Here is a 24,392-nt window from a genome sequence, read left to right on the forward strand (position 1 = left end):
TGTGTTTACAGTCGTATGCATATGGGTGGGAGTTAGCACATTCCACTTGAACCTGTTCGAACTTTTGCTAAAGCTCCTTTCGCATTCTTTTTTTTTTTCTTCTCCAATTTGTGAGTTGGGAGTCTACACTCGTATGTAGTGTATGTATTCCTCTCTTTTATTCCTTCTTTTTTGTTTGTTACTTTTCAGGATGTTCAATCAGAATGAACTCACCACCTTATTACATGGAAAGGCTGTTGTTAATTCCAAAGTGTCTGTAAAACAATCTAGCTGACATCTTTTGCTCACGCCCTGGTTTCTGAAGCTCGCATTTTCCGAACACAGCCTTTCTGATTTCTCTGATCCTTTTTCTTTTATGTTCAATAGATCAAGTTGTGAGTGTGCACCAGTCTGCATCCTATGTGTTCCTGTCCTTTTGTCCTTGTCTTTTTGTGCACTTTTTTCACGTTGGTCCATGATATTTTTTATCGTATATTCTAATCTGTGTTTTCATGTTTATACTTACTGCAGTCCTTACCGAGTAGAAGTTGGCATTCACTTTCGCCATTCTGATGCGAGTGTCCTGAGGCGACACAGAATGACAGCTTCCTCTGCTGAAGGCCAGGCTTCATGGAAGACTGCCAAGGCTGTTCATGGTAAGGTTCTTTATATATTGAGCAATATAATAGAAACTTATTGCTGATAGGATTGTTTTTAACGCAGACTGTGTTTATGGACTGGCCTTTAGCAATTCCGATGCCATTCACGTGGAATGAAATCCTGTAGGGGAATTGCGCATCCCATTCGTAAGCGGAATGCTGAGTTTACAACAGAAGTGCGTCTCGACTTGCTGCCAGTATTGCTGTGTGTGTTGTGTTTGCATTTTTATTTGTTTATTTAGTGTTCCCAATAATGGCTGAAGCCTTCCCATTGGAAGTGGCAACACAAAAACACAAATGAACGGCAAGAGAGGTGAACAGCGCCACTCATGCCGTTCGCCACTGCACCCATTGGTTTTTGATGAGGTTTGCAGTATTGGTCTCTATGGTATTTGGTCATATATCGCACATGAACACAACCAGGGCACTGTGCCTACAATTCAGCACTCACAAGATTTGCGTTAATACACCCTGCAGCTGGTCGCACTTTCAGAGTCATTTTAATGTTGCAAAAATGAATAATGACATTGGCATATTTCTCGTGCCAAATCCTTCATGCCTGTTCCGAACTCTGATCCCCACGAAATCACAGTAGAGTCGTTTCTGTTGTACAGTAAAACCTCGTTAATTCAACCCCCGCTAATTTGGATAATTTGAACTGCCGATTCGGTCCCGTCAAACGTATGTATTAGTCAATGGCAGCAAACGCTCATTAATTCAGAGGGAACGCGGCACATTATCGTAAATTCGGACGAATTCGGCAGGTGGCGCTATCTACCGTCTGTTCCAAAAGGTATAACCGATATCCATCCGAAGTGCGCACGTGATTTTTCCGGTTTTCCCATGGTTTTTCGGTTCTCCGTGTTTCGCACCAGTTTTGCTCTGGATCGCCGTGCTTCAGCGCGTTACTCTCCTGGCAAGGAAGCGGCAGAAGCATTGCTGCAACGGAAAAAGGGTAGCACAAGTGACCGACGACCGGAATGGCAAAATCGCGACACGCGGGGCTATTGTTCCCGAGCGTGCCAATAGCGAGAGTGACAGTGACGTTTTAAGCCTCAACGCGGGGATCCTAAAGCCCGCCATTTTAACAACTATCCTATCCCTCAATTTTTCGTCGGCCACCCCCGCATTGTAAAATGCAACGTGACTGGCACTCTCGCTATCGGCGCTCGGGAAAAATGGCGCCGGGTGTCGCGATTTCGCCGCCCCGATTACTGGTCAGTTGTGCTACTCGTTTTCCGTTACAGCTGTACTAGGCTAAGAATTTAGCGACGAAAGTGGAAATACTGAGGGCCTTGGAGGACGGCGTCTTTCGACAACTTATGGAAAGTTACGACGTCAAGAGAAGCACTTTGGCCACGTACGTAAAAATTTTGTCCGATATCCTACGGGCTTTTGAGAGCGAGAAGTTCAACGCGAAAAGAAAGCGGCCTTGGAAGGTGGTGCACCCGAAACGAGAAGAGGCCTTGCTGTGCTACATTGTCAGCGCACGGGATGCGTAGCTCCGACAGTGCGAGTGCGGTGGAGCACTCGACCGCGCTAAGGAAAGTTGCCGTCTTCGCCCAAGTGTCGTCCAGAAAGCAGGCGGTAATAACAGATTTTTTCTCAAAATAAAGGTGTGTCACAGGGCAACGTTTTCGTGCAACTTTCTTTGTCCTTTCGATATTTCTACTTTCGGTTAATTCGGACATTTTTGCCGGTCCCATGAGATCCGAATAACGAGGTTTTACTGTAGTGGCACGGCAGATTCTATACTTGTTTTGCTTCAATCTTTGTAAGGGGGACGCTGTAATCCAATTCTACTCATCTCAGATGTACTAGATAGCACCATATTTGCAGAGATAGTCTTCAGATTTTGTAGTTCCAGCAAAATATATTTCAGCTTATAAAATATTTGTTATTTGGCTTGTAAATTTTCAAGCAGATCTAGATTGAAGGCAGCAAATATCTTACCTGCAGTCATGGTATGTGTCCGAAGTATATTGCATTAAAATAATTGACCCAACCTCTTATTTTTGTTTTCAGTGCCTCTAGCGAATTGTGGATGCTAGGATTGCTTTTGTTTGTTTCACATAATCTACAACACTTTTTTCATCTTTATACTCAGTGCTCAGAACGGAAGCTAGCATCGACTAGGCCAATTCGTTCCTGCATCATCAGCCAAGCCGAGGATCAGGTCCATGGCAGTCTGCGAAGGTTGTTGATGGTAAGCTGCCTTATATATACAGCTGTGTAATAGCAGCTTGTCCTGGATGACAATTTGAAATGCGTGTTTATGTTTTAGAAAGTGAAATTTGCATGGGCATACTTGCAACGTGAAACCTCACCAAGCCTGTTCTGATCTTTCATCCTTTTGAGATTTCAGTACAGCCGTTTCTGCTGCACACATACTGCCTACTTTGGCCAAGTAGAGACTTGATCCATATGAAGGTAAGCAGGTGATTATCAACTGCTCAGTGCTGTCCATGGTGACGTCCTCTCCTTATCAAATGACTTACCATGCTTGGTTCGCAAGGCATTTTAAAAGGAGAGCAAGTCCGCTGGTGCATGATGCTCCCAGTACTGAATAGTCGACGATCGCTTGTTCACACTCGTAAAGATCACGACTGTACTTCAAGCTCGGCAAGTGTGACACTTATGTGATTCAGCCAGTGGCTGTGCAGTATAAAATGCGCCCAATTGGCAACTTTAATGCAGTCTCGTGTAGTCCCATTGATGTTTTCTTTTGGCATGCATGATATGTGTTCACACTTTTTTTCCCTCGCTTACCGATAGTCCTAGCTGTCTGCAGAGAGTGAGTGTGAAACATGCCAACAAGTTTCTAAAGCAGTATGCAGTGCAATTTTGGTCTATTGTGCAAGCGAGGAAGAAGACTGCTCGTTTGCCTGTTGAGGCGGTGACATAGACATTAGATAGTTTTATCTGAGCATTGTTAGACCTGCTCCACTCAAAAGGAAAGCACCTGCATGCACACAACGCTCAGTCAGCAACGACCAACCGGAGCGCAGATGCCGATGGAGAAGACAATTCCTGCACCCCTATGGCCACTGCCGACTGAGCGTTACGTGCATGCCTGGTTAATTTCCCGCTCAGTGGCTGAGCTGAGCGGGCCGTAAAAAGCGCTCAGCTAAAACTTTTTCTGATAGGGGGTGGCTGACGCATAGATATTTCAGACAGAGGGATGGCCGACACTGCTCACATCAATTCTCAGTGTGAGCAGCTCTCATCGCAATACAGAAATTATGATTAAAACTTCCTCTACCCGTTTCTGAAGGTTTTGGGACATGTGCTCCTGGCAGTATTGTCGGGCTAGACATCATTACACACAGATCCACTCTAATAAATTCTAAGAGGATGAAGTCAGTTGCCACATAACTTGCGCAAAACTAAATCTGGAACTCACTCCTCCTTCCTGTTTTCCACTGTATTGAGAACCTTGTCCCAGTATGTGATGGGTATGTGAAGAAAATTGACCAGATGAACAATATCACTTAGAAAATAGGTGTCCCATACATATTAACCTGCATCTACCAGCCACTGTACACTACCTCACTACTGATTTGGTATCTTTCAATTGATATTCCTGAACTGTTCGCACCTGTAGACATCTTAATGATGATAACAAGAGAATGTTTCATCTCATGGGATGTCATATGCTTAAAGTAAGTGAGGCTTGCGGGCATTTTAAAGGGCTAGGGCATGCCGATGGAAAACACTCAATGTGAGTTTGATGGTGGACGCTGATAATATATACTAGTTTTTGTGTAAGTCGCTATTTTTTATTTCATGAAGTCTGCAGATGACTTTTAGTCGTCAAGTTGCCATTATGTGGGTACCGGGGTGTCATACTCTGCAATGCATTACATGTTTACCTGTGTCTACCCAATCTCATTAGTATGTGTACAACGGTGAGCTGTATACGTCAAGGATATGATTTGTCATTGTCTTAGTAATGCTAATGAATCGCTATGTTTACCTAAAAGTGCTAAATGTGGATATCGGGGACTGCACACCTATCGTAACAAACGTCAGTGTTAACCAACATGCCAACTACTCTGCCAAGCTCGCTCGTCTCTCGACATGCCCTTTTGAATTAAAATAGATGATTTCCACAAGCCTTTCTCTGAAGTAAGCCTTTTTCATACAAATAGCTGACCTTGATTATGAGATAACTGGACCATTTTCGCCCCTTGGTCATCCAGTGTGTTGTTACAGGTGTGTCCCTTAGGGATTCTTGTTTTGATATAGTTTCCAGATTGAAAATAAAATAAAGACAATTAGTGCATTAGCTACAAAAAATATCCATTTACATGGGCTGCGTGTCTAATGCCCCTCACCCCAGTTTGGAATTTCTGGATTGTCACGTCCAGCTGGTATTGATTTACCCTGTCATTCTACTGTGGTGTCGATTCTCTTTACAGGTGCTGTAATGAAGGACTTGCCTTCTCGGGTGCATGGTCGACTTCCATCACAAGCTGCATGAGAAGTGTGAAGAAAATTTCCTAGGCCCGTGACATGCAGCCTCTTTCATTCAGCGCACTCCTCTGGCGACAAGCGCATGATTACCAGCCGACTGTAGCTTCACTGCAACTGACAATAAACAATGACGGTAACAATTTTCTATGTTTCATTTATTGTTTACACACATTACGTGTTAAAATAACCCTTGTTATGAACTACATCATTTCTATTCAGGTGTGAATTGCACACAAAACCAAATGTTAGCATGGAAAACAAGACCGTGAACTGTATGGTTTTAGCCTGCTAGCCTGGGGTCTTGCTGGTATCTTGCGGTACTGCTGGTACTATGCCGGGGATTTGTGCTGGCAGCAGCCCGGGAACTCGCTGGGAAAAAAGACCGGGAACTGTATGGCTTGAGGCCGCTAGCCTGGGGTCTTGCTGGTATCTTACCGTATTACTGGTACTACGCTGGGGGTTTGTGCTGGCAGCATCCCGGGAACTCACTGGGTCGCCCAGTGCCGGGCGTCCCAGTCAGTCCCAGTCGCTGGCCAGTGACTGGCAATCTCACTGGCCCGTTGTCGCCCCACGGGGCGTTTCCAGCATCGGGCCAGTAGGATCTTGCCGGCAGACCGGTACCGCCCCATTCCCAAACCAGTGAGTTGTGCTACTTGGGAATATATGGCTTCGTGACTCACGAAGCTGACACTAGTGCACGAAGAATTTACGCTAAGTATGAGTTTAGAATGTCAATTAAACCAAGCTCCTCATCTCCTTGCGTGCTAATCTTTCTAAGAAACAAAAATCTTGTGCTGGTTTAATTGACTACCACTTCTCATTTCTTAGTTGTAACCTCCTAAGAAATGCCATTTTGTTAACATGAGACGTGCTGGAGTGCAGTTGTTGACCACTGTCTTTTTTTAAGTGTCCGTGTTTCTGCGCAACCATTGCCATTTATTTGTGAGCTGAATCAACGCATTGTACCGACATGATTAAGTCGGCACAAATTTAAACTGGGTCGTAGTGATCGTTATTGTTTTGAAAAAAATGTGTCCGCGATATTACTCTTATCGATCAGTACATTCAGCTACTCCAGCGTTTTTCATACACAAAAAAACATCACAGGTATGGAATGGAATCGTCACTTGTTTCGCATTTCATTCTTGCAGTTAAGTGCCGAACAATAAATTGTACCGCATATGTTCCAGTATGATTTTTTTTTTCTCTCTGCGTTGTGCTCTGTACATCTCGACTCGTGGATGCTGTCACAGGATATTATTCGGCCTCTCGTTGCAGGAGGGGGCACTGGTTTTGCACCCGCTGGCCAATGAACCCGTACCTCCAGCTTGAGGGGGGGGGGGGGGGGGGGCACCGGTGTTCCACATGGCAATGCTGCTGCCGACCCACACAACAGTGGCCGCACCCGCGCTGGTTGGCCACTGCTCTTAATGCGGCCAGCTGTCCTTCCCGAAGCCACAGTAAACGAGCATGACGACTAACATGATACCAGGTAAATTCTTCATATTACATTTCCTACGTGCACATGCCGGTTGGTTGCTTCTAGACCACACAGCTTCCAATGTTTATTAATCACAAAAATTTGTCGATGCTCAAACAGTTTATTTTTTATTTCAATTTGGGCACACTGTCTCGTAAGTACGCTAAAGTATGTGACAGTGAGCCGCGTTTTCATGAATGCGACTGGTTGGTTTCTCCTTTGGGGGTTCCACGTAGAAACACAGCAAATTCCTTGAGTCTGGATAATTTCGTGTTTACTGACAAATACGCCACACGTTTGCCCAAGAGCTGCAAAGTCCGAGATTACAGAACTGTCTCTTTTGACAGTATCACCGTTTGGAGTCTGCGCTGCCGCTACTGACAGTATTACGGAAGGGAAGGTTCAGAATAAGGAATTCTCCGTCAAGCAGAGCATCCCCCAGCGAGAGTCGGTCCTTGGCCAGCGAGAGTCGCTCCTGGGCCGGTGGTTTTGGCCGTCTTTTACAGCCTGCGGGTATGGATGCACATAGGGTGGTCGTATGTAGGTTGGCTCCCCGTAGGGGTGGACGCGTCCACCTATCAAGATCCCAAAAGGCGTGCCTGTGGCAGATGAGCCGAGAAGGGAAAGGGAGTGCTGTCCACAAAAGAATACGGTCTCACCTCGCATCCGAGACGTGCCCACGGCCTGCCGGAGCAAGGCTTCGATAGGGATGCAGGAAACAAGTGGTTCCTACAGACCTGAGCGCATCGTATCCAATTGTTCCTTGAATGAAGCTGACACGCTAACAATTACTTGGATGCGCATCAAGCTCTATTTAAAGGTGGCACGATGCCGTATCAGAACCCTGTATATCTCAAAATTAAAGTCGCGTTTTGGGCACGTGCCTCACCAGATGACCTAGTTTTCTGGTTCGTGTTTCATGCTCGGAGGTTTTTGTGATGAGTGTAAAGATTGTGCCCGCCGCCGTCCTCGACACTCCACGAGAAGTTACAAAATGCAAAAAAGATGAAAAACCCCATGCTTTAGGCTCCAGACTGGGCCACTCTGGAACTGAGGCTACGCAGGCTTGCACGTCCTGGCAAACAAGACCGTTTCCAACCGGTGGCTGGACACCACCTTTGTGCCAACCACAGCTGAAACGTGAGGCCGAGAGGTTCTACCGCAAGCAGGAACAGCACCGACGCAGGAGCTTCTCGTTCTGCGGTGCCAGTGCTCCGAGATCTCGAGATCGTTCCTCTTTGCGACTCTCTTTGTTGCACAAATCGTGATTCTCAAGGCCAGGGCAAGGGCCATCCTCACCGACAAGCTCAGTAGGGTGACCACCCGTCCCGCGACTCGCGGGACTGTCCCGCATTGAGGGCTCGTGTCCCGCGTCCCGCAAGAAATTCCCAAATCTTCAAAATGTCGCGCATTCCACATTGTCGTAAAACTGACTACGCAGCTTATGGCGCTGCCGAACAACGGGGCACAGAGAAGCGCGGTAGAACGCTCGTGAATGTGTGAATCGCAATGGTACACCATTTTCTATCCAAGCACTGCGGGAAGCAACCTTCGTTCTTGCAGGAGACTGACGCACATGCGCCGTTGTGCCTCTCCCCTTGATGGCAAAAGATCGCAAGCGAAAATTTCTCGCCAAAAGCTGAAAAATAAACTATTGTAATTAGTTGCAAATCATACTGTGCAATGCAAAAGAGTTGTTGTGGAAAGCTTCCCTTTTTTTAGTGAAGATGGCCACAGAAGGCAAAAAACCTGCAACTCACAAGGGTAGAAAAAACAACATAAGGTTTTATTTTTGTGTACGAGCATGTTAATATAAGAGTAAGTATCGACAGAAAACAATAAACCGAAAAATATTTGCTGTTTTTTCTTTCCTTTTGATGCATTGGGGTCTGGTGCAGTCGATCTTTATGTTTTCAACTTAGATACTTTTAATAAAATATTTTCCATTACAAATGAACAAAAATATATCACTGTGAGTGAAACTTATCTCAGTTTAATTGCCGCGTACAATTTTCAGGTCTGTATAATACGCTTTCCACAAGCACAGGATTTCGGGGTGTGCGCGTTGGTGAATTTCTTCTTGAGTCGTGAAAATACCGTCCTCCTCTTATTCCCCCCTTCCCCCCGCCCCCCGGTAAGGGTGTGTCCCGCAATCCACCGGCAGGAAGGTGGTCACCCTAAAGCTCAGCTATATTTAGCTTACTTACAACGGCAGGAAAAACCTTGTGTTACTTTTTGCGAGTCAACACATGGGACCGTGTCCGTTTTCTGCCAGCGCTGCGTTTTCGGCTGTTCACCCACGGCTACGACAAGCTCCTTCCTATAATCCCCCCCGTTCTGAGATGTGATACGACCTCAGTTTACATGGGCTTTAGGCTGTATGAATGCGCATTCGCCGTCTCAGTCTACCTTCGTCTAGCAGATTGAACAAGATGCGCTTCCCTAGCACATTATGCAGTTTACATGAATGTATTGGCTGTAACAACGTGAGTCGATGCGCTTAAGTCGCATTTATGTAAACGGAGGTATGGGTGAACACAAATTTCAATAGGTGCAAGGCAGAATCTAGACTGCGTTTAAGTCTTGTACACCAGTTTGATTCAGTACGTGTTAATTACTGTGGCGATGATCATTGCCATTTAATTGGGGAAAACATATTTGTGGTCGAGCTTACATAGGCAAAAATGCTGCACTAATGCGACTGTAAAGCAGCCACAGCACTAAGAGTGGTGCAGGACGAGGACCCTCGAAAAACTTCCATGTTTGCCAACAGTTGGCATTTAATATCCCTGTAATGGGGTCGTTGTGACATTTTCTACCACTTCTCCGATGTCTTCACACCGTGCCAGCAACAATCGGCATCAATGTGTTGTACTTGCCCAGATTCGCTTGCCTTACCGCCGCTGGACTGGGGCAGCGTCGCGAAGGTTGTGGTTGCTGGGTCACCCAACCGGGTCCCCGATTCCTCTACCTCCACAGACGCCACGTGTGGTCGTCTGAGTGGGGACGACTGGAGGCCTCACCGATGCTTTTGAGCAGATGCTTGCTTCCGAGAAGAAGGCCCTTGAGGAGGAATAGCACAAGAAGGAGCTGCGCTTGCTGCAGGTGGAGCTACGTCAGTGTTCGGTTGCTTAGTATCAAGCGCTGGCCCAGGTTTTCTATCTGCAGCAGCATAATGAGCTGATTCGAGCTTGAGCTTCAACTCGACAAACAAATAAAACTGCAAGAACTGCTTGTTGTCTGGGCCCAGCCATAAGAGTAAGCTGACTAATTTAATTTGTTTCATCTTCCTTTTTAGTAATTACAATTACTTACATTCTCTTTTGCGTTTAAGAACGCATTTTTAAAGTCCGTAACTTGCTTCATTTTTTTCCCTGACCTGAAGGTGTTCCAAGTATGCTGACCGTATCTCGTTCAGCAAAGCCTAGCATTTTTTTAACTTGTTTTTTGGGTTGAGTTTTTAGTGAACATTTTATGCAAAAGAGCAGTTATGTCAGCTTTAAATGTATTCTTCGAAGCGGAGGAAGTAGCCGGGTATTTTTCTTTCGTTCTAACTAAATTGTTTCTATGTTTAGAAAATGTGAAGTTAGTCAGGCCTGCTGAGCGTCTGTTATCTCCACTGTAGGGGATATATTTAGCCAGTGTCGTACCACAGCTATCCTGGGTCTTTAACTTACATCACATTAGGGATGCACAACCACATGCCGGTACAATGATCGTCCACATCGATATGGCCAGAGATTGAACTCGGGATTCCTAAGCCGCCCCGGTGGTTCCGAGGCAAAGCGCCGGCCTACGAATCCCCAGGAGGCGGGGTCGAATCCCGGCCAGGTTGCCCGCATTATGACGGAGGCGTTTTTGCGGAGAAGGCGCCGTGTAACCGAGCTTTCGGTTGCACGTCAAAAAATTCTCAGGTGGTCGAAATAATCCTCAGTCCTCCGCTGGGGCGTGCCAGGTGCCGGTCGTAGGTTTGGAACGTAAAAATACCAAGTTTTACTTAAAATTAGAATTAACTGTGGATTCCTACGTTCAGCTGTGCGAGCACACACTCCACGTGCTCCAAGCTGTAATGCGTCAATGAAATCGACCACCGACTCCCCTGAAGGAAATATAGGAATCTATCTTCTAATGTGTATAGCCAGGTGTTTTCTAAACTTTGCCACTGTTGCTTATGTAATGTCTATTTAATCATTGTGTTGTTCATGTGCTGCCTCGTTCATTAAATGCTCTTGTCACGGAGTTTTGTCATAGTTTTTATTGAGTTTAGACATGTCTCATTTCCTCTCCAGGGGTTTGTGCCTCTCAATTCTGTATAAACTTGCACAGCCCCCTGCGTAAAGTCAACAACACATTGCCGAGGTTGGCCCCCTGCCTTTTCATTTCGGAGATGGCGCCGTGTAACCAAGGTTTTGGTTGCTCTTCAAAAAATCCCCAAGTGGACAAAATTAATCCTCAGTTCTCTGCTGGGGCGTGCGAGATACCCATCGTCGGTTTTGCAGGTAAAACCTCCAAATGTGGCTTCACTGCCTTTTCACGGCACCCTACTACGGTGCCGACGTAGCAAATGGGCCCAAGTTTGCAGCTGACCATATACTGATACAGTAAATGAAGAGCGGTTCTAGCTAAACCCTGGTACGGTGCTCGATTTATTCATTCTCGCACTCAGTAATAGTAGGATGCCATCAGTTTGAGTGCATGGGCCCTGCATGCTTGTATTGTTACGTACTGTTAGGTAGGACAGCCTTAACTACCCAAGAACCAAAGGTGTCCTCACAAGGAATTGCTAAACTATTGCAATATTTATTCTAACCGAAAGTTGTTCATGCGGCGTTACAGCTGCAAGGTATGATTTCAAACATTCTCAAGTTCAAGTTTAGTTTAAACAAATGTGCACTGAACAACTGGCTGAAACGTCTCGAGTCTGAACTTGGTAAAAATTTTAGTTATTTAATTGTAATTACTGAAAGCTTTTCACTTTCTCTGCATCCCGCTACCGCTCTGCTTTGTGTGGTGACAAAGATTGAATGGTTCTCAAGCAAAATGTTTCCGCAAAGAAGAAGGCAATTTGTTCTTGCTTTTTTGAAAGATTTACAAAACAGCAACCACCAGCATAGTTTCAAACACTCTCATCCAGCTGGAACCTGAGTAGACAAAGACATTGCAACAATACGTGGTCACCAACTAACTGACAAACCGGCGGATTTTTTTCGGTTCAAACTAGAAAGTGTGTGGCTGTAGTATGTGGGAACCGGTCGTGGTCCAAGCACCGTTTATTGGGGCACCTGCAGCTTCTTGCCTGTTTGTGAGGAATTTGGATTATTAGCAACAGGGGCAGCGTGAAATACCCGATCACTTAACAAAAGTATGAGATATAACACACACATATAAAAATAACAAATAGGCTACAAAAGTGCTACATGGCTCACATCTAACATGCGACCTGTTGACAGCAGACCAGCGCAATATTATATTTTAGAGCGCAGCTCTTAGGGGCCCGTTCCCGGCTTGAGCGGCGTCGCCGTCACCGTCGCCGTCGGCGTAACCAAGGTCATCCCAAGGTCACGTGACCCCCAAGGTCACGTGACCCCTCCAGGTCACGTGACCCCTCCCAAGGTCATCTCAAGGTCACGTGACCCCACGTGACTCCCAAGGTCACGTGACCCCTCCCAAGGTCATCTCAAGGTCACGTGGCCCCAAGACCCCCCGAGGTCACGTGGTCTCCTCCCCAAGGTCACGTGACCCCCAAGGTCACGTGACCCCTCCCAAGGTCATCTCAAGGTCTCGTGACCCCAAGGTGACCCCAGGTCACGTGACCCCTCTGAGGTCACGTGACCCCTCTGAGGTCACGTGACCTCCCGAGGTCACGTGACCCCCCTCCCCGAAGTCACGTGACACCCCCCCCCCGAGGTCACGTGACCGCCCCCCCGGAGCATATTAAAGAATGAGGGGAGGAGGAGGGGTCTACCCTCCCCTCAGTACCCTTCACTCCTCCTCCTCAAGAGCTGCGCTCCAATTCGGCGTTCCAGGGATTTGTAAACGGCTTTCACTTCTTAGTAGACCGTTCGCTGCGAATTAGACCCAGCGTGTGCGTGCTCAAGCTATGCTTCAAAGTGACGGAACGAGCTCCAGTCATCAACGCGAAAGTCTTTACAATCGAATAAATGTCTCGATTAAGGCCGGTTCTCGCACGCAGTGAAGCGCTGATGTAGCGCTGCTCACGTGTCGTGAGCTGCTTTTCGACTGCCATGAGCAAAAGTTTTGACGGTGCGATAGAAGGCTGGTGAAAGTTCCCGTCAGCACGGGCTTAGCGCTAGGTCAGCGCTATGCTTGTAGCTCTCTGATGCATGTGTGAACAGGCCTTTATGGTAAAGCGATCCTGCCAGGGTCTGCAAAACACAAAAAATAAGCCATCGGTAGAGCTGGCGTTTTGCTCGATACGATTGAATATCAGGTCTCTGTGCTGCGTAACAAAATAAGCAACCATGGCGCCAAAAAGAATATAGAATGGCGCGTGCTTTGGAAGCTAGAGAACGCGCTCAAAATAAAACACTTTTTGAAGCCGCAGTTAATGTATATACCATAAACAGAAGTACTTTGACATACCTTAATCGAGTTCCCTTGTCTTGTGACTTCAGAACATAACAAGTACAGTGTTGCAGCACCGCGAATCCAAACCGGATCCCGTAATGATCGGAGACGACCAGCTTCTAAATCCTGACGACGGCTATACTATAAAAACAGGTTCTTTTCAAACAAAAACCCCTTCCCATTTTCCCGACGGACCCTCTCTGCCCCATCTGCCCTATCCCCGCGTGGCCGAGGGATGCGGGGTAGGGGGTTGGTGGGAGGGGGAAGGGAAATCTTTTCCTGGACAATCTCTTTTCCCTCTTCCACTACACACGACACACGCACACACCAATGCCCGCAGGACGGGAGAAGGTCGAAGGTCGTCATTTTCAACACGCCGGTCGAGTGACGTACAAGCAGGCACTTTTTTTTTTCTCTCTCTCTCTCTCTCTTTTCAGTTTTCTCGGGGGCATTTTTTTTTTGTTAGTTTGCATTTGTTTTGTATTAGCAGGGTGTTGCCGTGAATGACGTACGGGCGCGGTTCGTTCTTCGTTGTTTATCTGGAATGTTATCTGAAATATCGACGACGATGGCATGAAGGCGCCTGGATACTGCCCCTGACTGTGCTTTTTGAGTGGAACGTGCCGTGCATCAAGTGTGTCGTTGTGGATTTTGAGTTCGACATTGGACTACCAAGAAAGGTTGGTTACGGGGAGACGCAGAGATGGGGTTCGACCTGTTCTCAGTAACTTAGTTTTAGCGATTGAAGTGACCATTTATTTTGACTGCGAGACTCCGGTGTTGAAAGCGCGTCTTCTACAAACTCTTAAGCTTCGTTTAAACAAAAAAAAAAGTTTGTATTTGGAGGTGTTGCGTTTGGATTAATGCTCATTTTTTGCGCGAAGGCAAATTACGTGAATGGGCCTTGTGAAATATCAACAGATCATTTTTGACGAGATAGTTGGGTGAAGTAGGGTGAACAGATTCGTTAACTCGCATTCCCACAACACGCGAAGCTCTACCATGTAATGTCTGAACGTTCGTGGCACATTAAACAAATTCGCCAGTTTCGTCTGAGTTTTGTCAACACTTTCAGCCCTGCTGGGCAGGGTCTCGCCGATCCCCAAGACAAGCGAAATATCATTTGTCCTCCTGGCGAACATTCCGTTTGCCTTCGGGGACTAAATCCTACAGATGCACCCTGTCTGCAGGGTACTAATGGCTGCTTTCGCTCGCGCACGCCTATCGGTTGGTCCCCGTCGAGCGCAGTTAGTCCCCAGCTTTTGCGCACGGTACCTAGCTTGAACCAGATGGTCCTTACGGGGAGCAACTGGAAGTTCAGAGGACCAAACGCTGCCGTTGGTCCCTTGAGGCCAATTTTTTTCTTAGAGTGTACCAACACAGGTACCGATAGAGTAATCAAAGGGCTATCTCAACAGCGGCGGCGATCTCAGAGGAGACGTCAAACCTAGTAGCTCGCGCTCCCCACATCTCCGCGGCATTATAGACGACGTTTAGGGCTACATTACTGCCGGTCGCTCCATAAGTTACCTCCGTCGGTGCCAATGATCGACTACCTTTTCACACTTTCTCGAGTATAGCGGATTAGAAGACACACGTACCAAAGTAAGGACAGGGTCCAAGAGCATTTATTATAACACTCTTCTAAAAGAACTACAATGTCCCCATCCCATATCCCCCCCCCCCCCCGGCGTCGGAAAGGTAAGAAAAGGCCCTCACCTGCCACATGCGAAGTTCCGGAGAGCCAAGACCGGGGAAGCTTCGGAAAAGTCGCCGACAGGCGTCCTATCTCTTTCGCGGTCACCGGACGAGTCCCTTTCCCGAAAGCGGGAAAACAAGAGGCGAAACCTCCCCTCCGCTCAGCAGTGATCCACATCCGATCGGGGGAACGGAAAAAGGTCCCCCGGAAGAGAGTGAAGAGGGGAGCCCCCTAAGCCAGGTGGCCCTCCGCCTCACGAAAAGGTCGGAGCTCACGGCGAAGCAGGCCGAGTGTTCCGACCTGCGGCAGTTATCGCAGCCATCGGGGAAGGAAGACCACATGAATCTCCACAAGTATAAGGTGTATTTGTCTCTGGCCCGATTGCATTTTGAGCTTGAACATGACCAGTGATTTGATTGTTCGGTGGCCTAAGCTAAAAATAACATATTCTGCATTCAGTGCCTACTGGAAGCACAACGCAATGAGTTGAGCCCACACCCATGTCCTGTTGAATGTGTCTACGGGGTCCGGAATCGATGGGAGATGAGGCTGCCTTAGACATCATCAAGAGAGGGAGGAGGGGGGGCGACTGGTGGAGCGGGAAGTGGCTCGTTCTTCAGGCGGACCAAGTTTTGCAGTGTAAGTCCACCAGTGATCATCACAGCTGACCGTTCAGGCATGTGCAGTAACCACATGTCCAGGCACGGAAAGTGCCTAGGGCCGCTGCACTGAGTTCCTAGTCCGAAAGTGGGCCTTTTGGCACCTACATAATATAAGACAAGAACGAGGAACCAATAAACATTATTTGTTCTACTACAATATTGCTGCTCGACACAAGAGCGATACAGCGCAATTATTGTTTGAATAGAAAATATGGCACTAGGTTGTGCAGTTGTGCATGTCCGATTTATGCTCAGACTACTGTTCTTGATAGAAAGGGCTGTGTAGGATAATGCTCTTCAGATGTAGGTAGGCACACAGCTCTTTGTTGTTTCGGATAATGTCCTTTCCTGCACATTATGCTTCAGAAAGTCTATTTTAGATGGCTGCAGGCATCAGTACGGTTCGGGCGGTATGCCGTACGATATGGATTTTTAGTGCTTGTTGAATTTTCGGTACACTCTGCTGTTTGGCGAAGGCTATCGCTCTCCGAAGTGTGAGGTATCGGGGTATGTTGGCCTACATCATTGTCTGTATATTTGTGTGGACTCGTAAGCCGCAGTCTCATTTAAGCAACGAATGCAAAGAAACAAAAGCAACAAACCTCGATAAACAACAAATGATTTGAAGCAGTGGGTGTTAGCCGTCCAGTTTGGTGGACCCGACACAAACATGTAGACACAAAAACTGTTTACATCTGGGACTGTTGTCAGTTACCAATTGAACAGAATACCTACTGAATGCCATGAAAAGAAAGCTTTTATGTGTATGTAGAGAGCAAACACTCGCTCATTATTTTCAATTTTAGTCTAGTTTTATTTTAAGTCTTCATATTTCAGAATCTGCAGACGACCAAAAAACTTTCATCCTTTCCACTCTGGTGAAGAAGGAAGACCAGCGAAGCCGTACTATTTGGGACGACCTCAAGGACGACTTTTGGGACAACTTCAAGGACGACGTCTAGAGGACAACGTCTAGGACGACCTCAAGGATGACGTCTAGGACGACATCAAGGACAACTTCTAGGACGACCTCGAGGACGACACCTAGACGACGACGCCTACGACGAACTCAGGGACCATGTCTAGGACGACCTGAAGAACGACGCTTAGGACGACCTCAGGGACAACGTCTAGGACGACCTCAACGACGACGTATAGGACGACCTCAAGGACTACTTGTAGGACGACTTCGAGGACAACGTTTAGGACGACCTCAAGGATGACTTCTAGGACGACGCCTAGAGAAATTCATCCTTTCCACGGTGGTTAAAACCAGAGTGGAAAGGCTGAAAAGGTTGCCGCCATCTATGAGCGACGGCGTCAACCAGACAACCGGTAAGCCTGTTTTCTGGTTCCCACCGATACTCATAGATCGGTAGCTGCCGAGTATTTGTCGACATTAGTTTGGTGACGAACAGGAAACTGGGGATACTGGCCGTTAATAACTCCGCTGTAAAAATGTTCATCTGGGATGAGACGGTGTTGTGTGAAGCACAACATCGTCTCATACCACATTCACTGGAAATGTGCTTCCGTCATGACCATTCTTGCAATGAGGGAGCGCGCGGGCCGCTACTATCGTTGTGCTCGTCAACCCGATCTCGAGTTCGTTTTATTTTAACGTATTTATGTGCTCTCACAAGATCCGGTAACCGTTTTTTGACATCATTTCTTTTTTTCAGAAGAACGCGAGCACCGCACACACGGTCGTGCAAACTGTCGCAGGATACAGATTTCTTTTAAAGTCGGCTTTGATTGATATCGTTATGTCAGAGTTGTAGGGGACAATGAGCCGCACGGCACGTGGAGAGACGGCGCCGCTAGCGGGGAGGAAGAGAACGAGGAACGAAGGGCGAGGCTCGTGACAGAGAGAGGACAGGGGAACGTCGAAGGCGGGAGATTAAGGAAAGAGCCGGTGCCCAGCAACACTTCCAGCAAGAGCCCCGGACCACACAACACCCTTGCCCTCCTCATCAGACTCACATTTGAGTATTATTAAACCTTTCCTAATGGTAGCGCTTCCCCGTAAGACTTCCCTGAAGCGAATAGAACTCGGCCTGGATCGGGCGATAGTGACAGGCGACCTACAAAGTTTAGACCTACGATGCCGCATCTCAGCATACAGTTTGATTAAATAAGCTTGACACTACTAACATAAACAAAAAAGTTAATTTACCAGCACGTTGATGGAGAAGTATCCATTTCTGTTTCGAAAACACTTCCACATCAAAACCGACGGGTCCTCTTATCAATCGCCGCGACGCGTCCCCGAACTTCACCGAGCGGGGCAAGATGGTTCGTGCGATTGGCCGCAAAACTCGTTCCGCGACCCGGCACACTGTCGGCTGCAGCACGTTCACATGGTTCCCGTAACAACTGGGAACGTCCCGGCACTATAAAAGCTCAAAGCAACGAGGAGCTGCAGCATCAGTGAGGGCGGCAGGCCCCGAGCACTTGCACTCCTGGCAGACACAGCAGAGTGCTCTCAAGGGTCGAATTCGTGAAGCAGTATTGCAAAAGGAATTCGTGGTCACTGAAGTGTTCCAGCTGGTTCAGGCGTTCTATGAACCACCGTCTCGTCACATGTCTCGATTGGCTGTTGCCTCCGTCGTCGTAGGATATATTTTCTACGCTAAAAACGAAGTGCACGAACTCCGCGAACGACTCGTAGGTCGCCGTGACACTCCAAACTCAACTCAAGGTACGGCTCGAGGAAACGCCGGACCTACCTTGAGATTATCGAGGAATGAGCGAAGTATTTCCTCGAGTCGAGGAGCATTCGGCGTGGAGATAGGTTTATTAAGCGCAAAAACCGCCTCGAGTGGAGTTTCGAGTCGAGTTCAGGTCGAGTTCGAGCCGAGGCCCGTTTATAAATTCGGCGGGTAGTCGGCCCGGAAAAATTATTCTTAATATATATATGATTAAAAAAATGTAGAACGAATTTGAAATCAATAAAACCTCAAAATTTTGACCTTTAGGTTGTAGAGTCATGTTCCGGCAAAGTGCGCGACGAAACCACACATGCAGCTAAGTCTTTCTACTAAAGAGCAAAAAGGTGATGTTTCCGCCGGGATCGAACCGGAGACCTTGCGCGTGTGAGGCGCACGTGATTACCGCTGCACCACGGAAACCGGTGTCTTATACGGGCGCCTAAAGCCTGATTTTAAATGTTCTGTTTCCTCTGCTATGATGCGCACGTTGTATGTAGTGGCAAACAGAAAAGCTCAAAGTAGTAGAGTGGGAAGCAACTAACGTTATCTATCACTTGGAAAACTCGCCCTCTCTTGTCTACTAAATAACCGCTTAGTGCGATGGATTTTGTGATAATCCTTTTCGCGTCATCATGCATCATCGAAAGGCATAAAGCAATTATGCTTTTCGAGTTGAAAGGCGGCTTAAATCAGTTGCAATCACCAGGGCGGTTCCCGGGTGCTTCTTGGGACATGACTCTGTGTTAAGGCCCGACCACACTAGCGTGAACGGCGCCGCCGGGCGGCGCCGCCGGGCGGTACCGCCGTCCGGCGTCCCAACGCGAGGAGTCCACATTGGCCTCCGTTTTGCAGGCGTCACGTGACAGCACTGGTTCCCGCGATCGCGCCTCCCGTCGGATTTCCCGCTCTTTTGTCGTCTGCTCTTCGTTAGATTCTTCCGTTCCACACTCGCTGTCTAGACGGTAAGAGTTCATAATGACCTGGTGATCAGCGTGAATGTGATTATCCTAACCTGCTCGTTGATCTTGCGACGTCGCCGCGCTCTGAAGGGAAGGAGGCGCAGGTTTTGGGTCCGGCCGGGTTGGTTCTACCGAAACACCGAAGGACAGGAGAGGTCTGGCGCGCCGCCGGGGCTTTGCTGCCCCGGCGGCGCGCCAGAGACGAAGGCTACTTTCGAAAGTGTCACCAAATCAACACGACATCCGTCACAACAGAGACGACATGCAACAAGTGCCACGGAGAAACTCACTTGTAATTCCGAATTGGTTAGTTTCAAGGAACCGCTCCGTCGGGGAAGGCATCGGGGGAAATAGGGGGAGCAGACGACACGAAACACGTCCTTCGCTTCGAGAGGCGCCGAGGACCGGTTTGAGCGTTGCCATGGCATCGCGACGTCACTATCTACGCCACCTCCCATTGGCTCCTCTCTTCTGCGGCGTGCGGCGTCAAGCTCTGAACCGCGCACGGAGCGGTTGGGTGTGCGGCGCCGCACGTCGTGACGTTGAAGCCGAAAACTGGTTTCCGCCGGCAACCGGCAGCGACGACCGTCGCGCCGCAGGCCTCCGAAACGCCAATGTGGTCGCGCCTTTAGGGACACTATACGCTGTTTTGTTCTTGTATCGTATTTCTCCTCTCCCGCGGCTTCTTCTCTCCGCGCCGCCCGACGTCACGTAACCTAGTTCCCAAGACTGGGCTGGTTTATCCCCAAAGGGAAGTATCACCTGGGCAGGAGGGCGCTGCGAACAAGGGGAGCGATGTGATAACGAGGACGAGTGGACCTTGCTGCTGGCTCGGAGCGTCGGACCCACGAATTCGTCAGCACTGTGCCACCTCCGTGGGTGCTGGTGCTGTCTACCGTTGGCCGGGATCGCTGCAAGCCACCCAACCGCGGGGACGAGGAAGAAGGTCCTGGGAATTTGAAACCCGGACCATGGACCCGAGCCTCTACATACCATGACGTGAGTGAATTAACAGTTAGACGAGAGGTCGCCTACATTGTGAATTTATTCCGAGGCAATCGGTCGGAAACGTAGAAAACTGTCATATGCAACAGCAATTTATCGGTTCCGTATATTTAGTCGTGGCTGTACCTCACTCAAAGACAGCCAGCATGGCCTAAATTAAAGCCTAAAACAAACCTAATGACCATCTAAAACAAAAACAAACAAAAATGTTCAACGGGCTGGGTAACGAAATTTGAATCCTCGGTTTTTAATATCTGCATATTGCAATAAAGGTGTCATTAATAATTTCATACCAAACTACTAAGATCATAGTTAGCTATTTCTGTCCTACGTTGCTCCCCGTCACGGAAACGTTCCATATCCTTAATATCTATGTTTCTTTTTTTAAGTATTGCTCGATGAGTCCCGACTGGTTGATGTTATAGATTGAATTAGTTCTCCGTGGACCAAAGCCCTGAGGGAAACCTGTTTCTGTTAACCAAGGTTCAGCATCGAAAGGTTCTTAAAAAAACCTCCGGCAAATGTATTAAAAGACAGTCTGCAAATGAAATTTTTATAAGCAAATGAGGGTGTGAGGTACACTTGGACGGAGTTCATAATCCTTAACGCGAACATCTTCCCAGGCTGCGATGTGCTCAATGGGAGAAGTGTCCTGCGCGTGTTGCACTGAACAGGCTGGTTGTTCCACAGGGTTTATCCCAGGTCATTTTTTTCCCTTTGAAGTTCTGTCAAAAGTTTCCTTATACCCTGAGCACTTCAGATAGTTACAAAACTTCTTTTCAAGTATTTCTACCAAGAATACTGCCAACTCCAGCTACTATACAACATATTTGTTTCTTTGTTCATCTAAATTTTTATTTTCATTTAAGATATGTTGCTTACGAATCGCTGCGCACAAATTATAGAGAAATATTTTTCCTTGTATACTCAACCGGATATTTGTCATTTTCCCCGTATACCATTAACACCAAAAATAGTGCCTTGACTTCCCCTTCATCCTGCGGAAAAAATGTTTCCTCCTTCCGTGTTCATTTAAAGGCTAACATACCATGGTAAATTTCCCCAGAAACTGAGGATACCTAGGGAACCACAAAACCATACAGGCATATTTGAAATCGAACCTTAGTTATTTTTTGTTTATCTATCCACTGTCTGGTCTTCCATCCCTTTGCGTATTTAGAACTAACTTCCAGCGCCAGACTTTGTTGCTAACAGGAGCCATTTAATACATTAAACAACAATACTAATTCTATATATATATATGCTATTGCAGCTTACGTTAACAATTTGACTGCTGTCTCGAATGTGAACTCTGCAAGTAAGCGTAACGAAGCTGCCAATTGAAACTAGAAAAAAAAGATAACACTGAAAATGGGTTTTTATATATTATCTCACTCGCAATCTAGTTTGTCGCACAGTGAACTTTGAAGTAGTAAAATAAATTTAAAAAAAAAAACTTGGCGAGAGGATACGCAGTGTATAGTTCTCAGCGGCCTTGAGATGCCCCATGATCAAAGACAAAAAATAGTGGTTAAACGCGCTTACAAACGAGTTAGGTTTAAATTAACAGAAAACGAAGAATCCGCACGTCCCACAAGGAAAGCTGTCACCAATAAAAAGATTGGAGTTCCGATTTTCATCATCACACAGTGTGACAGGACAATTTGCTGTATTCACCGGCCCACTTCACGATGAAGGCTGTGGTAAGCTCTACATCATTCATTATCAAATGCGGCAAAGTGAATCAGTCCTTTGCTCCAACACTTTCTGCGTTAGTGTTATGTAAATCCTTTCGTATAAAACAAATACGTGCTCACTGACCAAGTGCAATTACGCGAACAAAAGTAGCGCAACACCAAAGCCCAGTATAAAAAAATATACACTAAAACAAGGTACTTGCTTCAAAAGGTTAACTTCAATTCATATTGTTTTTAATATAATTTAGACCACCATATCTGTCGTTGTATTCATGTTACTCCTATTAATCTTGTTTTGATGGTGATGATAGCTGCTATCCACGAAAATCAGAGTTATAATGCCTCAGGAATTTTATTCTAAATTACAAAACCCGCAGTGAAACTGGAGAAAATAGGTGAACGTTTGTTGAACGTGTGAGTTCTCACAAAATTATTTATTAACATGTTAAGTTATCACACTCCGCCATTTTCTGTCCTAACAAACTAATTCTATGGTTAAGCACTTACTGCGGTGATTTTGGTAGGGGCCAAATTGTCTAAGGCAAGATTATGGTAGTGCACATCTGACATGACCAGTAAAGTATACCGAATCCAAGTGCTGTATATATTCGAAATAATGTAGAATAGTGAGAACTAAAGAACCACCAAAGTCGACGGGGCAACGACGCGTAAAGCATATTCCTCGATCACTTCAGTGGTACGAAAAATGACATATTGCATTTGGTGTGTCCATATGTGTACTCTACAGCATTGTCTTAAGTTATCGCTTTGTTATTTTACCTTACAGCTTTCCCTGGCCTTGTTCTGCGTCGCCATTGCCCTGGCGTCTGCTGGCCTGCACCACGGCGGTCTCGGCCTTGGTCGCGGAGGCTTTGGCGGAGGATACGGTCTGGGTGGTGGTCACGGTGGCTTTGGATGCGGTGGCCTTGGACATGGCGGTCTTGGTGGCGGCTACGACCTGGGTGGCCTCGGAGGTGGTTTCGGACATGGATACGGTGGCAACTACGGAGGAAGCTACGGTGGAAGCTACGGCGGCTCCTACGGCGGTAACTACGGTAGACAGTACCGAGGACACGGCGGTGGATTTTACGGCTAACCTCTTTCTCAGAGCACTTCTGCACTCTACGCAGGTAGGGAGGGTTCTTTTCATAAACTATTCGTATGACACTCTCAATGAGTGACCTCTACACTAACTTTATCTAGTGTGAAATTGGGGAAGTTCTCTCGAAAATATAGATAAATTTCAAGCGCTTACCATGCTTGATTGAAAGATTACTCAATATAATGCCTCTATCTACGTTGAATTTTCTATTAATAAATTTAGTTGGACAAATAAGACCCTTTTCTATTAATAAATTTAGTTGGACAAATAAGACGCTTTTCTATTAATAAATTTAGTTGGACAAATAAGACCCAATCACCACACGTACGACTTTTAAGATGCTAGATTACATGTTGCTGACTAAGTGTTTCACTGAGTTGAAAGATACAAATCCTTGCTTTATCCTAGCCGTCTCTACAATTCTAGATATATTGCACAAAACGGCTAATAAATGCATGCATATTTTGCCTACCTCAGCGTTCATAAATGTAGAACAATTGAAAAATATTGTCATATCACTCGTTCAAAAGTAATTTGCATTTTGATATTTTAATGTTGACGTTGGTTTCTTTGTCATCGTAATGAATGAGACATGGATCTGCAAGGAAGGCAAGAAATCGGAAAAAAGGGTATGGCCTTGTCATGAATAAATCAGTGTGATAAATGTCTTCGACGCGGTTTTAATAATTGGGCCCTCTATATCGTGTCAAGAACGCATGAAAAAGTTGAACCGTCAGAGTCTGCAACAACACTTGACAGAAAAAAGTATAACAACATCTACGTCACTATGTCAACAAAACCAAAAATATTCCCATAAGTTTTTTTTTTTTAAGTTAAAGTGCATAAGCGATAGTTAAAATGCATAAGCGATAGTTATGCTTTTGCATAAGCTATCGCAGAACGGATTTTCCCGTGTGCTCGTAAATTGGTTCAAAAGCTATCTGACTGACCATCGTTGTGTCGTTCGAGTTTCAGACAGTTTTTCTAATACTTTTTTTCCACATCTGGAGTACTAAATTGGAGCCCAGGGCTCCAATTTAGGGCCAGTTTTGTATCTGATTTTTATCAATCACATTAAAACTTGCATAGCTAATTCAAATGCGTTGCTAGTTGCTGACGACATCAAACTTTTGAAAGTTAATAATTTATTGACCAAGATAGAAGAAAAATAAATAATACCGATGACGTTTGAACACAAACTTCACTAGTTATTGATATATTGTAAGACTGCAGTGGTTAAAACTAAAAACCAATAAACCCAAATACTTATTGTACAGCACAAGTCACCAAGGGGTGGTGTTATGTCCATATTAGCATAAGACACGGTTAAGGCATGGTTCCAATCACATCTACTAACCAAACGGCGAGGAAAGTT

At 46.5% G+C, this 24,392-nt stretch overlaps 1 protein-coding gene and 1 non-coding gene across 2 annotated transcripts; one reads left to right on the top strand and one right to left on the bottom strand.

Annotated features, from left to right (window-relative positions):
• Positions 1-18,602: 18,602 nt before the first annotated feature.
• Positions 18,603-18,674, bottom strand: Trnav-cac. Its single transcript has one exon. It is a non-coding gene; the product is annotated as a tRNA-Val (tRNA).
• Positions 18,675-21,881: 3,207 nt separating this feature from the next.
• LOC8051229 (acanthoscurrin-2-like) lies at positions 21,882-23,011 on the top strand. The gene is made up of 2 exons (XM_040217536.1): positions 21,882-21,921; positions 22,703-23,011. Exons 1-2 carry the CDS (start codon positions 21,910-21,912, stop codon positions 23,009-23,011), a joined length of 321 nt encoding a protein of 106 aa, XP_040073470.1. The 5' UTR covers positions 21,882-21,909.
• Positions 23,012-24,392: the final 1,381 nt, after the last annotated feature.

This window comes from Ixodes scapularis, unplaced genomic scaffold (genome assembly GCF_016920785.2).
Source record: "Ixodes scapularis isolate PalLabHiFi unplaced genomic scaffold, ASM1692078v2 PGA_scaffold0__279_contigs__length_252992795, whole genome shotgun sequence".
In the NCBI taxonomy this organism is placed as follows: domain Eukaryota; kingdom Metazoa; phylum Arthropoda; class Arachnida; order Ixodida; family Ixodidae; genus Ixodes; species Ixodes scapularis.